Source organism: Falco cherrug, chromosome 2, assembly GCF_023634085.1.
Source record: "Falco cherrug isolate bFalChe1 chromosome 2, bFalChe1.pri, whole genome shotgun sequence".
Classification (NCBI taxonomy): Eukaryota; Metazoa; Chordata; class Aves; order Falconiformes; family Falconidae; genus Falco; species Falco cherrug.
This window is the reverse complement of record NC_073698.1, coordinates 78315721-78330148: the sequence shown is the minus strand read 5'-3', so window position 1 is coordinate 78330148 and position 14428 is coordinate 78315721. Positions and strand designations below refer to the sequence as shown.

At 37.4% G+C, this 14428-nt stretch overlaps 1 protein-coding gene across 4 annotated transcripts in view; it reads left to right on the top strand.

The window, feature by feature from the left end:
* BRWD1 (bromodomain and WD repeat domain containing 1) overlaps positions 1–14428 on the top strand; it is a 64442-nt gene that overhangs the window by 11949 nt on the left and 38065 nt on the right. For all 4 annotated transcript variants that reach the window (XR_008730963.1, XM_055702533.1, XM_055702532.1 and 1 more), the window contains exons 11-21: positions 794–894; positions 2260–2300; positions 3883–3981; positions 6470–6620; positions 7219–7353; positions 8840–8968; positions 10278–10503; positions 10942–11127; positions 11849–12032; positions 12863–12953; positions 13910–14050. Coding sequence is in view for 3 of the 4 variants with exons in the window: in XM_055702533.1 (XP_055558508.1) it covers positions 794–894; positions 2260–2300; positions 3883–3981; positions 6470–6620; positions 7219–7353; positions 8840–8968; positions 10278–10503; positions 10942–11127; positions 11849–12032; positions 12863–12953; positions 13910–14050 (1484 nt within the window). In the remaining variant the exon portion in view is untranslated. The remainder of the gene's footprint in view (positions 1–793; positions 895–2259; positions 2301–3882; positions 3982–6469; positions 6621–7218; positions 7354–8839; positions 8969–10277; positions 10504–10941; positions 11128–11848; positions 12033–12862; positions 12954–13909; positions 14051–14428) is intronic.

Here is a 14428-nt window from a genome sequence, read left to right as displayed (position 1 = left end):
AAGTGGTTGCTGCCAATTGTCAAGCCCCTGATTCTGTGCTAATTGTATTCAGGGATGGTCATAAAGAATCCCTTCTTTCTTAACATCCCACGAATGTATCTATAAATATGCTTCACTCCTGGCTTGTAGTCTTCTCTCATTCTAATCATGTTGGTGACTTGTGGAAAGGTTTACTGGTACCAGACAGCATGGACATTAGAAGGAACTTGGGAATTTCAGAAATACAATACAAATCAAAGTGTAGTAAGGTTGCCAGGATATAGCCCTGGGTTGTGTTTGGGTTTGGGATTTTTTTTAGGTTTTGTTTGTTTGGAGGTTTTTTGGGGTTTTTTTTGATAGCACTAGAGGTGCCAAGGGGCAGATCTTAGTATTGCTGCCACCACAGATAAATGCCTGTGTACTTAAGCTGGTTTACTTGCACTTCTACCCAGTTTTGAAGTAATTCACTGCCATTAATGAGACACATGCTACAGTGAAAGAGTCATCTAGATAATTCTGCTGATGACTAGCTGTAATCAAAGGCTTCTGTGCGCAATTGGTAGTTGTAGATGTTTGAGCACTCCCCTAGTTAGGTATTTTAAAATCTTTGTCACACTGAGTATGACTATTTATTTTTACTATGGCAGAGAGAATTCTGAAGCAAGAGGGAGATTTCCTTCCACATCTGAATGTCAGTGGAAAAGCATTAAAAAGACACTCTTCAGATTATTTTTTTAGACTAGGCATCTGAGAAATGTTAGTGATCTGTTTTAGTTTCTTCCCCAGTAGCTTAATTATTGCCTGATTTCTACAGGTGGTATGTTTTTAGCAACTGGCAGTACTGACCATGTCATCAGGATGTATTTTTTTGGCTCTGAAACACCTGAGAAGATAGCTGAATTGGAAAGTCATGCTGTAAGTAAGATTGTTAAATCTAATAATTAGTCACTTCAAGCAGTATTGAAATCACATGTGAATGTTGTTAGTGGGCTTGTGGCAATGTTCTTTTATTGAATATTTTTAGAACTTAGGCAGAATTTCAGCCAGTCAGCTCAATGTGATTTGACCATTTTAAAGGTTGGAATGTATCAAGATGGTGTTTAGAATTCTGTTTTTCCAACTGGTTGTCATAGATTTCTCAAATTTTAAAGTGTATGGTTTGTTCAGTTGCTTCCCCCTGATGCAAGTGTGCCTAGCCGCCTACATATTCTGTGCTGTATATAGGAAGTAGATAGGCTGAGAATGTAGATTTCATTACTTATGTTATTTACCATTTGACACCTTTTGGTTTTAATATTTAAATGGAATTGAGTCTCCAGAATTTTACTTCTGTTCGTCTTTACTTTATTCAGGTCTCCAGTAGCTGTGCAAGCTGCTTTATACTTCCTAAGTATTAAGTCAGCTTGCTGGTTTGGTGTTGTTTTCCCATGTGCTTTGTGTTATGTGTGCTGTCTGTCTTTACTTGCATTCTTAGTGTAACTGTTACCTGTTAGGAAAATAACTTCTTAGATAAAATACTCTCATTTTTTTATTTGTGTACCTTAGTCAAATGGACTCTGTCTTCCTAGCAGTCTAAGGGAAAGTTGGCTTATGTTCATGTGCAGGTTTTTTCAGCACTTAATGCACAAAGAATCTGTGGTTTTACTGTAGAGAATTCAGATTTAGTTGAACCTTACAGCTCTTTCAAGGGCAGCTCTTAAAATACTCATCACCTTAATTTCATTTGCCCTAATATGTTTTCTCCAATACTGAATCTGACTTTAGGCTTTTATGTTACAATGATAAGGCTTGATCAATGTTTATTTTGTATGTAGAGGAGACTTTCAGCTCTTGAAGACAAACTGATCTGAGTGTGCTGTCTACTTACCCTGTAGGTTTTATTATGATAAAAATGAATAATTAATTATATTTCTTTAAGGAATGTGTAAGTAGGAGTGGGAACAACAGATTCCTCTTGATAGTAGTTAGCTTAGGATGTTGGAAATATATATTCAACTATGAGTTAATTGGCTGCCAAGTTATTAATGGACAGCTATTTCATCTGTCAATCCGTCATGTTTAAGTGGGATATTTTTAAAAAACTTGCATTATAAATGCATTAGTGGTTAGTGATTTTTTTTTTTAAGTATTCGTTGGGACTTGGTCTACCTTACAGTTAAAAGCATTAGAAATTACATGATATTTTACTGATTACATCATATTTTAATAAGCTTGGATTTGTCAAAACCATATTTCCTATTTAAAAACATAATTTCTAACAAATGGTACTTTTTCTTACAGGACAAAGTTGACAGCATTCAGTTTTCGAACAGTGGTGATAGGTATGTTGAAAGATGCTCAAATGTGAACAAACAATATGTCAGTTTGGAATTATGAATGTATTATTGTTCTCACCTGGAGATTTCCAGTAAGAAGGTTCTGCTTACTAAGAACTCAAAGGGGAAATGTGGACTAATCCAGGAGAACATAGTTAGGTTTCAGCTGTCTGTTTTGGCTTTCTGTTAATCTTTGTTAGATAATGTATTTGGAGTGGCTGCATATTGATTTACCTGGAGTATTTTAACATACCCAGTGTATTTGTGGCTTTATAAACCTGCTTTTCCACTCCTTTCCTTTCGGTTTCAGGAAGGTAATTGGATCAGAGTAGGAAATGGGAAAATGCAATGGAAGTGGTCTAAAACAAGTTTTAATCCTTCTAATTTTTTTTTCTAGCCTAATGTTATTTAAGGAAATGGATTTAACAGAATTTTACAGCTGATTTGGGGCTGGGGGGAGCATGTGTAAATTCCATTTGTAAAACTTCATCCATACTTCCAGTACAGAATGGAGTCAAAACTGATCTCTGATTGGCCTATCACTAATGAAGATGTGGATTTTAGCCTTCAGGGTAGACTTAAAGCTGCAACTTCGAGTTGCAGATGTATTTTTATTGTTTGTTGGTTGTTTTTTTTTTTCTTGGAAGCCAGGTAATTGTGGCTAAGAATGCTGATAATCTGTATTCAGTTTGGAAGTTGTAGTTGTCTTCCTTTCAGTGTTTTTCTGCAGTTATACTTGGGTTTGGGGTCATCGTGTTGCACTGGTCCATCAAGTTGCCTGCATGGATTACTTTTCAAGGCAGTACAAAAAAAAAAAGGCAAAACTTCTGCTGTTTTGCTTGGTGAAACTTTCTGTGGAAGATGTTTAAGATTTATTATTATTAAATGAATAATTATGAACTAATGAATGAGTTATTGAAATGAATCATAGCAAATTAGAGCACAGTTGTGATATACCTAGCGCCCAGACTTCTTTTATGAGAGGTATGTCAACTGTCTTTCTCAGGGTTGTGATTCATGGACTAGGGAGATTATCTTTGGGATATCTTATAGTGTTTCAGTTCCTCTCTTTAGAAATTTCCATTCTGCTGCATTCATTGTTCAGCAGCTCATGAAATGGAAGCCTGAACTGCTGTGGTTTACACCTTGGTATCCTGAAGTAAGCCACTGGTGGTCTCCTCTTTTATGTGCAGTTGTGGGTGGGAACAGCTCAGGTTTTGCTGTGCTGATCTGTTCTTGCCTCCACTTCATTATCTGATACTCTACAAGAATGCATTACTTAAAATATGGTAATGAAAAACTGCAGCTGAGAAGGAGTTGAGGGTGAAGTTGTGAATTGAGTTCAACTTTGGAAATTGCTTTTCTGTCCTGTGGATTTTGACAACTTTATTCAGTTTTTTCAGTTCAGAAAAACTCTTTCCTCGGCTTCTGGAAAGAAGGTTAATGGACAGATAACTGTAAAGAATTCCCTTGCACGCAAATAGAAGCTTTTGCTTCTATCAGTCTTTCATTGTAATGTTTTAAATTGTGGTGATGTAAAGCAAGTTCTTTTGAAGATGAATTAACTATCTTTTAAAATTTCTTCAAGGTTCATAAGTGGCAGTAGAGATGGAACAGCTCGTATCTGGTGTTTTGAGCAAGCAGAATGGAGGAGTATTTTGTTGGATATGTCCGATCGATTACCAGGGTGAGTGAAGTGTTATCTTTTTTTTTTTTTGTCTGTTGTGTAAAGTCAGAAAGTTTGAAAAACTCAAGCACACTTATTTGCAGTCAAACTAGAGCAAGCCTTAGCAGCGTTACGATCAAGTGGTGTGGGTTTTTTTGGGTGAAATAATGTGATGTAATAACTTGCTAAATTTTAGTTTGTGCTTGAATAAACACATAAATATTTTTATAGCTTTCAAAGGTACACTATGCCAAATTAATTACGTTTCCTTTATTAAGGGAAAAAGTTAACAGAAAGTACAATAGATCTTCTCTGTCTGGATTTCAGACACCTGACATGTCACAGGAGAAACCTTTTTAGATTGGTAAAAATAAGGTTGTAGATGACCTCTTTCCAGAGGTCATGACTGGTAATAGGTGGGTTTCATCAAGGGCTGATCTAGCTGACTATTTTCATTGATTCTTTTGTACTTTTAAAAGTGTATTAATGAAATATGCTGATGTCACACAGTTTGAGTAGTGTCATTGCAGATAAGATCAGGATATTACATGGTGCTGGATAAACCTGAAGGCTGGATGTTTCACAATTGTGCAGAATGTTCAGCTTACTTTTGTAGACACTAAGCAGAAGTGAATTTGTAGGTGATTAAATAGGAGTAGGGGAGCGTGGGGGAAACAAAAAACAAACCTTGGGTTTTCTAGTTGATTAGAGGGTGTGATTCCTGTGATGTTCCCATGGTGGGGGAGGGGGGAGGGTGTGGGGAAAAGTGGTTTTACTAAGAAAGGAGGAGACAGAAATATTTGAGATTTGACTGTGATATCTTTCTGGATTAATATGTACAATTGTCGTTGTGTATAATGAGAGTCTTTGTAAGAGAGGATACTAGTTGATGTGGAATATAGGTAATACTCTGTGAAGGTATGCTTCAAAGAAAGCTTGTTCCTTCAGTTGACTTAAGATGCTGAAAGGGTGTGTTACAGTATCCTACACGTGTGTTTTGGGGACAGAAATGAGGAAATACATTGAGGTTAATACAAAATATTACCTTTAATATTGTGGTGGGTTGACCCTGGCTGAACACCAGATGCCCACCAAAGCGGCTCTATCACTCCTCTCTTCAACTGGACAGAGGAAACAAAATATAACAAAAGGTTCGTGGCTGGAGATAAGGACAGGAGATCACTCGGGAGTTAGTGTCATGATTTGACGTGGAGAAATTAGGTTCATTTATTACCAATGAAATCAGACTAGTATAATGAGAAACAAAAACTAAATCTTAAAACACCTTTTTTCCAGGCTTAACTTTACTCCTGAATTCTGTACATCCTCCTCCTGAGCTGCGCAGGGGGATGGAGAATGGGAGGTCGTGGTCAGTTCATCTCACATTGTCTCTGCTGCTCCTTCCTTCTCACACTCCTCCCCTGCTCCAACGTGGGGTCCCTCCCACTGGAGACGGTTCTTCATGAACTCTTCCAACATGGGTCCTTCCCACAGGCTGCAGTTCTTCACAAACTGCTCCAGTGTGGGTCCCTTCCATGGGGTGCAGTTCAGGAATGGACTGCTCTAGTGTGGGTCCCCCATGGGGTCACAGGTCCTGCCAGCGAACCTGCTTCAGTACAGGCTTCTCATGGGTCACAGCCTCCTTCGGGCATCCGCCTGCTCCAGGGTGGGATTCTCCATGGGCTGCAGGTGGATATCTGCTCCACTGTGGACCTTCATGGGCTGCAGGGAGACAGCCTGCCTTACCATGGGCTTCACCAGGGGCTGCAGGGGAATCTGTGCTCTGGTGCCTGGAGCACCGCCTGCCCCTCCTACCTCACTGACCTTGGTGTCTGCAGAGTTGCAGTGCTCCCATATTCTCACTCCTGTCTTCTGCTTCAGGTGTTGTGCAGATTTGGGGTTTTTCCCCTTCTTAAATATGTTACTACAGAAGTGCTACCGCGGTCGCTGATGGCCTTGGCCTTGGCCAGTGCTGTGTCTGTCTTGGAGCTGGCTTGTATTGGCTCCTTTAGACACAGGGGATGCTTCTAGCAGCTTCTCACAGAAGCTACTCCTGTAGCTCCCTCTGCTCCCAAAAACTCACTACAAATATTTTAATGTTGGGAATCAGAAAAAAATGCTTAGTTAACGTGAAGGTTAGCTTCTGAAACAGTTGGAAAGGTCTTGACTGTAAACGGTCCAAGTTTTTAAAGGAACTATGTTAGGACTCTAATTGTGGAAGAGATAAGACTCCATGAAAAAGGAAAGCCTTTTTGCCTTGCACCTGTAATGGCAAAGAGGTTATCATGTCCTATGAAATAAGTATCCTAGAAATCCAGATCTGCTTTATAGTTGATAGCTCCAAAAAGAGTGAAATTTATGGACGAAAATTTCAAAACAAATTTTAATTCTTCTGTTCCTTTCCTTTGTCTGATTATTAACATGGGAAAAGAGGTTATTTTTCTGTGTTTTGAGTTTGAGATGGGCTGATTAAAAATATCTCATGCCAGTTCAACTTGTTTTAAAATAGCGACCCATGTTCAGAAGAAGACAAATTTATGAAGCCTAAAGTAACCATGATAGCTTGGAACCAAAATGATAACTATGTTGTTACGGCTGTGAATAATCATCTACTCAAAGTTTGGAATTCCAGTACAGGGCAATTGCTTCATGACTTGGTGGTATGTAATTTTCTTTGCTTTTTGATGTATATGGTCTTCCTAGAATGACAATGACATGTGCATCCCGAGTTCATATTTAGATCTGATTTGTCTTAAAAGTTCTATATGAATGATAAAGCAAGCATAGCGTTTCTTGGATGTTTTATTTTTAAACGAAAACTAGCTGCTTCCTCCTGCATTTGAACAATCCTTTCTCTAGCTGCTGTGTTGAACTTGCCTCTCCTGTGGCATATATAGAAGTTTTTGTGCAGTAACACACTTACCCATTGAATAGTTCGCTGTTCTTTGGCAAAAGCTCCGTATTTCTAGAGTTCTTGCTTGAATCTAGAAAATTACTAAATTTAGAATGATTTAAGTGTTTCTGGCTGCCTGGAGTTTTACCCTACTGATGAGCCACAGCTAGCAGTCCAGATAGATACACTGTGGAATTTGTAAAAGTCCATATGTTTTCGGAGGCAGCTTACAGGGGTTTAATTTTCCAAAAATTGAGTATGAGGGAGGAGAGGATAGTATAGTACTTAAGGCACTACTGGAAATACCCTATTGATGGGGATTTATGTCCTCTTGTTTGAATGTGATGTGGAATTTTGAATTCTAGGGGCACACGGATGAAGTATTTGTCTTGGAGACCCATCCTTTTGATTCCAGGATAATGCTGTCTGCAGGTCACGATGGCAACATCTTTATATGGGACATTACCAAAGGCATGAAAACAAAGCATTACTTTAACATGGTAAGACCTTTTTTAAACCCCATTTTCTCTTAGTGGCCTGCAGTGTGTTCATATACTAGTTGAAGGGATTGTTGCCAACACATACAACCCCTGCACATTTTGGAGGACCGCTGCCCCCCCCAAAAAACCCCCAACAAAACAAAAAAACCCCAAAAAAACCAAAAACCAAAGAAAAAGAAGATGACACCCCCCCCCCCCCCCCCCGAAGAAAACAAAAACCCAAAACCAAAACTAAAACCACCAAAAAACCCCAAACCAGCAAATGTTATGAATTCATTTCTTCTTTAGAGCTTTTACCATTAAATTTCTTGGTTATTGTATTTGTAGGTGGAAAGTGACCAGGAGTCAGTTGTAACAGTTTAATATGGCAGAAAAGGAGGGCTGGGATTGCCTCCCTTGTTTGCTTCTGGGTGCCCACTTCTACTCTCTGTCTTGAATCAGGTGCCTCTCACTGGACCCTTTACTAAGCTGCGCCAGTTCATGGATCTGCAGAAGTACTCCCCACTGCTACTTTCCTTAGGCTTCTAAGTTGAATTTGGTCAGGGAGGTCTTGATAAGCTTCTGAGATGTGGTGGATGAATGGTGAGAATTTGCAGTTGAGTGTGAGGTATGGGGGAGCAGAGCAGGACTTTACTTTCATCCTAGGCAGTGTCTGAGCTCTTCAGACTTCACCTGTTGATCAGGACTTCTAGGTCTGTGGGCTGTTGTAAATAGTTGACACCAGGGCTTTTCCACTCTTTGGTATGGAAGATCTTCCACCTCATTCTTAGTAACCATTTTCCTTAATTGAGGTGAGGTGCCATTTAAGAGACTGAAAGGTCCTGGTTTAGACCATCATTTCAAGAGTCTTACAGACAAATATATGTATTCTCAACTGTGTTGGAAGCGATAATATTATTACCATAACAATTAGTGGATTGGTGCAGTTCTTCTTGAGAGCTCCCATTACATTCGTTCCGTTTGACAGCTTATGATTTACACTTTAAACTAGGTTATTTTGTCTGAGGCTTAAGTTGTGGTCCACTGTTCAGATTAATTTTTTAATTTTTTTTTTGCCTGGTTACAGTCAATAGCAAAGTGAGGGCTTTAGCTTTAAGGGTCTCTGTGCTTTTCTTGGAAGTGATTTAACAAAATCTGCAGTTTACTTTTAAGCAGTATACAACAGGTAAAGAACCTCTAAAAGCATTTCTGTATGGTTTTGGTGGTTTTTTGTTGTTGGTTGGTTGGTTAGTTTTTGGGGGTTTTTTTTGTAACAGTAAGTTTCCATACCATTGAGCACATCTTTTAAAACTGTCTGAATCAGGACTGAAATTCACATGTCCAGGGGAAAAGAAATAAACTGAGTTAACGAGGTTATCTGTGCTTTAATGGAGGTGTTTAAGAGGTGCATGACTGCTTTTGACGGAGTAATTATTTTTTGGTGCTGCATTATTGTTTGCTAAAAAAAAAAATGGTCAGATAGTTGAGTTTCTTTCCTTCAATCTAGATTGAAGGCCAAGGACATGGTGCTGTTTTTGACTGCAAATTTTCACCAGATGGACAGCATTTTGCATGTACAGATTCTCATGGACATTTACTGATATTTGGTTTTGGCTGTAGCAGGCCTTATGAAAAGGTAAGTTCAGACTTCTGTTAAACTGTTTAGTCAAGCTTCTAAGTGAAGTAGATTAGTTACACTAATTCCTCTGAAACATCATATGTAAAAAATAGTTTTGTGTAGGTACAGGATCTAAATATAACAAGTTCCTTGATGCCTGAGTTTGCTTTTGCATATGGTCCCGGCACAGCAGGAAAAACCAGTGTCTTAACATTTCCTTGGGAGTCGCTCCCAAGAACTTCTCTGGAATACATTTTCATATTCCGGTCAGCTAATTTGCATGTTAGTTGTTCAACCTCAAAATTACTTTTATTTCTAATTTCTGAAAATAGTTTAATGTTTGAAGAGTGGAATGTGTGACAGTTTATTGCACTACAAACTGCTTTTTGGTTAATCAGGTAGCATCTTAAGCATAGTTTGCTGGTTTATTTCAGTTATTAGAACTTGCAGTTCTTTAGGCTTGTCCTTATTGAACCCCTAAATCACTTTGAGTTTTATTAAAATACGCAAAAATAAATATCGTTCAACACTGGATTTTGAAATGTTTAAAAATGTGCATGGGATGAATATTTTTTGACTTTATCAGCCTGTTTCGTTTTTTGTTTTGATAAATACATGTGTTTCTGTTTTTTCAAAATAGCTCTCAAAATTGTAGTTCTGCCTATGCTTTTCTTCACTTTCCCCTCAGTTTTTTTTTTTTTAATTTGTAATGGTAATTCTGTGTTTGTCATTTTAAATAGTGGGTGTTTTTTTTGCTCTATATCTTAGCTGAAATTGAAACTTAATTCTCTTCATCTTGCTCATTATTGCTAGGAGCAAAGATTCAGACTGTGATCTAATACCTATGTAACCATTTTCCTTCAGCTGCATGGATTTAACAGACTGTTTCAGTTGCAGAAAAAATTTCTGGTGGTCACTGCATGATTAAGAACAAACTTTACTTTGAGAACTTATGTTGAAATTTAGACAATTATTTCCTTGCATGAAAACCAAGGAAACTTTCTTAATTTTGTGGGGAAAAAATGAAACAGAACGAGATTTAAATATTTTTAACTTCAAGTGTAAAGCAGTGCTTGAAGTGCTTGTGCTTTAAGCTACCTCAGTTTATTGTAAAAGCATTTTGTTGCCTGCAAAAGCACTAAAAATGAGTACTGCAACACCCATACAGGTTAATTGTAGCTATGCATAACTCTTTCTATTGGGAGCTTGCACTTTCTATTAACCTTTAAGGACATTTTAGGTATGTTAGTGTGACTTGTTCTTTTCAGTTCTTTAGAAAACTCTTTTTTTAAAAAAATTATAATATAAAACCTTCATTTCTTTCTAGATTCCTGATCAGATGTTTTTCCACACTGACTATCGGCCACTTATTAGAGACTCTAACAATTACGTCCTAGATGAGCAGACTCAACAAGCACCTCATCTCATGCCCCCTCCCTTCTTAGTAGATGTGGATGGAAACCCTCATCCGACAAAATATCAAAGATTGGTGCCTGGAAGAGAGAATTGTGCAGATGAACATTTGATTCCTCAGCTGGGATATGTAGCAACAAGTAAGAATACTATCACTAAAGACCTGCATCCAGACCTATAGTAATTCTGCATGGGAACAGAGTAGATGTGACATAAGTGATTTAAAAATGCCTTCATTTTCTCACGTGCTAAGTACTTGTGTGTTTATGTTCACTATAGATGCTGAAAGGTCCCACATCAAATATGATTTTAACCAAGCAAAAAAAAATACTATTTGTTGTTCAAATGGATGTCTTAATTATTTTCTGCAGGCACTGACATGTGCATGCTGTGTTTGAGTTGTAGACTCTGCAAATGGCTTGTTTTGAATAAGCAATTGCAATCATCTCAAGAATGGTTTTCATTGTGTTTAGCTGTACAACACATCTCACTGTGATGTAAACAATGAGATTAAGTCATTTTGCTATAGTCAGTTATTTAACAAAACCCATTCATTTTATCTGTATTACACTTGCAAGGTGATGGAGAAGTGGTTGAACAAGTTATAGGCCAACAAACAGTTGATCATGATGAACAAGGCTTGGAGCCCAGCATTCTTGATGACATGATTAGACAATTACAACTACAACAAGATCAAAGAACCGGAGCTGATCAAGAATCTGCTTCAAATGGCCCACAAAATGGGGAAGGAACACCTAGAAGAGGTTAGTGCTTGCTGATAGATTCTTAGGTAATTGTACTATCTCCATTTGGTTATGCTCTGTGAAATATTTCAAACAGTTTTTATCTTCTAATGTTTTGGGTACTAAGATTCCCTTAACATAGTTATACCTGGTTAAGGTCTTCTCATTCATTAAAACACTGCTACTACTGTGATTAAATTACAAAACAGAGCTTTTTACTTTCCTTTTAAAGAGCATTAATTGTATTACTTTTGGAGTGCTACATATTTAATAATATTCGTAGAGTACTCAAGTAACATTTATAGGAGCTACGTTTATTCTCCTCTAAAATTTGCAAAGTATTTTACCACTATTCAAACTGGGTTTCCCTCCCTCTTCTTTACAGATTTAAACCAGGCACTCTTCTGATCTGTGTCCTTGTAGTTTTAATTAAGTAATCTTAGCTCTAGGAAAAGTGCTTTTTAGAACCTCACTAACCTCAGAGCTGCCTGAAATAGTTTGGAAAAGCATTTCCTTTCACTGTATTAAAATAGTAGAAATATTACATTTTAAAAAGTATATGTGTAATCTCACTGTGTTTCTTATGAGACAGATAATTTCCTGAAGGTGGTAACTAGTCATGTACTTAGAATTACGGAGGTTAAAATATGAAAAGTGTTAATTTTTTTTATGTTGTAGTAAGAAGAAACAAGCTTCCAATTCTGTGTAGTCTGGAAAAAATGGTTTTGTTTGTATATTTTAGCTTTTAGAAGGCCAAGTTTCGACATCCAGTCTCCTCCCAATATTGGTCTGCGACGTAGTGGGCAAGTTGAAGGTGTGCGTCAGATGCATCAGAACGCTCCACGAAGTCAGATGGCTACTGAGCGAGACCTTCAGGCTTGGAGACGAAGAGTCGTTGTACCAGAAATACCACCAAGTTTACTCAGGTCTTTAGGCAGCTTATGGGGCTGCGCATATGACTAGAGAGAACACATCATGTTGTTTTTTCTAAATCTAGTGCTCTTAGACCTAAGCTAAAAGAGATCTGTGGTACAGATTGAAGTAGTTCCGTGTTACGGTCAGCTGTCCTTAAAAGCTTTGTATTGTAAAGTCCATTCAATAAAAATAAATGGAAGTTTCTCTAGTTTATTAGGGAATGATTCGCCCATATTTCAGTATTTTAAGTCATCTTAAAGGGAGTTAGCTTACTTGGATTCTTGCCTTATCAAAAATAAAGTGATATAGATTAAATTCATTCTCTTGAAAGAGCTGGGAGAGACTGTGCTTTTGTGAGACACTGTGGCGGTGCTGTTTTATGACCAGAAGCAGCACTGAGCACTTGAAATGCTAAAACAGTTGCTTTCAAAAGTACTATCAGTATGCATCTGTGAAAAGGAGAATTAATATAGGTAGCTAAATATTTCTTTTTAATGGTACAGCCATATGTATGGCCACATCTCTGAAGTTTTTAAAAAACTTCCCCAGTGTTGGCAGGTAGATTGATTGCCAAGGGAAAAATGTGGGTTAAAAATGAGGTTGAAAAGGTTTATGTTCTGATATTTACAAGGAAGACTTTCTTAATATTCATCTTCTTTACTCTGGAAATGAGAGGAATTGAGAATATTCTGGAACTGAGAAATAATAACATCGGAAATTAGTAATGTAATGAAATGAGGTGTTAGGGGGTTTTAAATAGATCTTTAAATAGAATGGATTATTTAACTTTTCAGCATTGTCAAAACAGGTGTAGAATTAGATTTTCATTACTTTCTTGTAGGAAGCAAGAAGAATATCGAATTGCAAAAGGGGAAGAGGAGAGAGATCTTTATGCAACAGAGAAGAAAAAGTCATTTGAGTCATTGGAAAAGGTATGCAGCAGCTTCTAGGAAAATGGGCATTTTGTGCCTAGGGACAAATTGTGGTTTAAAAAATGGAAGGAGACATTTCAGAAGACATGGTCTTCAGAAGTTTCTGCTGATTCAGCTTGCACTTATTGCAGGACAAGGTTTGATGCATTTTTATGAATACCTAGAATTCTTTTTTTTTCTTTTAGTCTTGCCTCCTTCCATCAAAGGTATTTGCTAGTAATTTTAAAAGGCAGGCTTGATTTCAGGCCATTCTGGTTTTACTGCAGTTAAAAGTTTTAAGGACAGTTGTTGCAGGTCCATGCTAAGGCACTAAGGTGCAAGTGAGAATATTCAGGGTCTTGTATTTGAAGAATTGTAGGCTAAATTGCAATTCCCTTGTCATTTTACTTTAGAAGACCAATGTTTTGTCCATGGGGCAACTTTTTCAGACTTACCACATTTTGAATGATTTTTTTCATTGTCTGCTTTTTGGAATGGATCGATAAGAAGGAAAAATTGGTTATTATACTGTTTTTATAAGGTAGTGGCCTGCTCTGCTGTGTCTTGCATTACAAAACAATTTGACAGGAGAATTCTACTGCATGATCCCCTTAACTGGGGGGAGTTGAGGATTTCAGGTCCTCTCAGAACTGCATGTTGTAGGCAGTTAATTCTTGCTTCTGTAAATGTATTTATCAGATAATGTGAATGAATCTGTAGCTTACAGTAGTTTATGAGGATAAATTTCTTAGAACTACTAGATTTTAAATTGGGAACAGCAAATTTAAAAACTGCTGGCTTACAGGAAAATTACTTCTTGTGGAATGGAGTTTTGTGGATCAGGCTGTGATGTGATGTGATAAAGCTGTTTCAGCTTTTATATTGAGCAGTGCTTTTAGCCACCCTTTCACCCCATAAAAGTTTGCTGCATATATGCTTTTATGTAACTTTCTTTTTCACTTCCTATGTAAATTTAGAGTGACTCTGAGTCATCATTAATACAATCTAAGCGTAGACTGCATAGACGGAAATACGCTAGTTACCGAACACGGAATAACATTGAACAACTGGAGTCTTCTGATGAAGAAAGAGATAACTCCTTTGGCTTCATAGAGCAGGTAATTTCAGAGTTCTGTATTGAACTTGAATTCCTCAATAAGTGAAGTTTATGTAAATGTGCCTTTTTTCTCTTAAAACAAACAAGCTGACAAAAAAACCCTTCTCTTATACCAAGGAAGGTATTTCTGTAAGCATCATTATTGTTAGCACTTCTCGAACCTAGTTATCTGTTGCTTTAATAATGGCAATCTTTCCTGTAATTTTATAAATGGCTGAACTATTTTTTCTGAGAATCTTCTAAACTAAATCCACAGTCCAAGACAAAAACCTGATGTACAGTGCTGAGGTTGGTTTAAAGTAAAGTTTGGATTTCAGGTGTGTTTTGCTGTTTCTCTGCAAAACCTTCCCAGATTTGTGCACAGACCTAAAACTGGAAA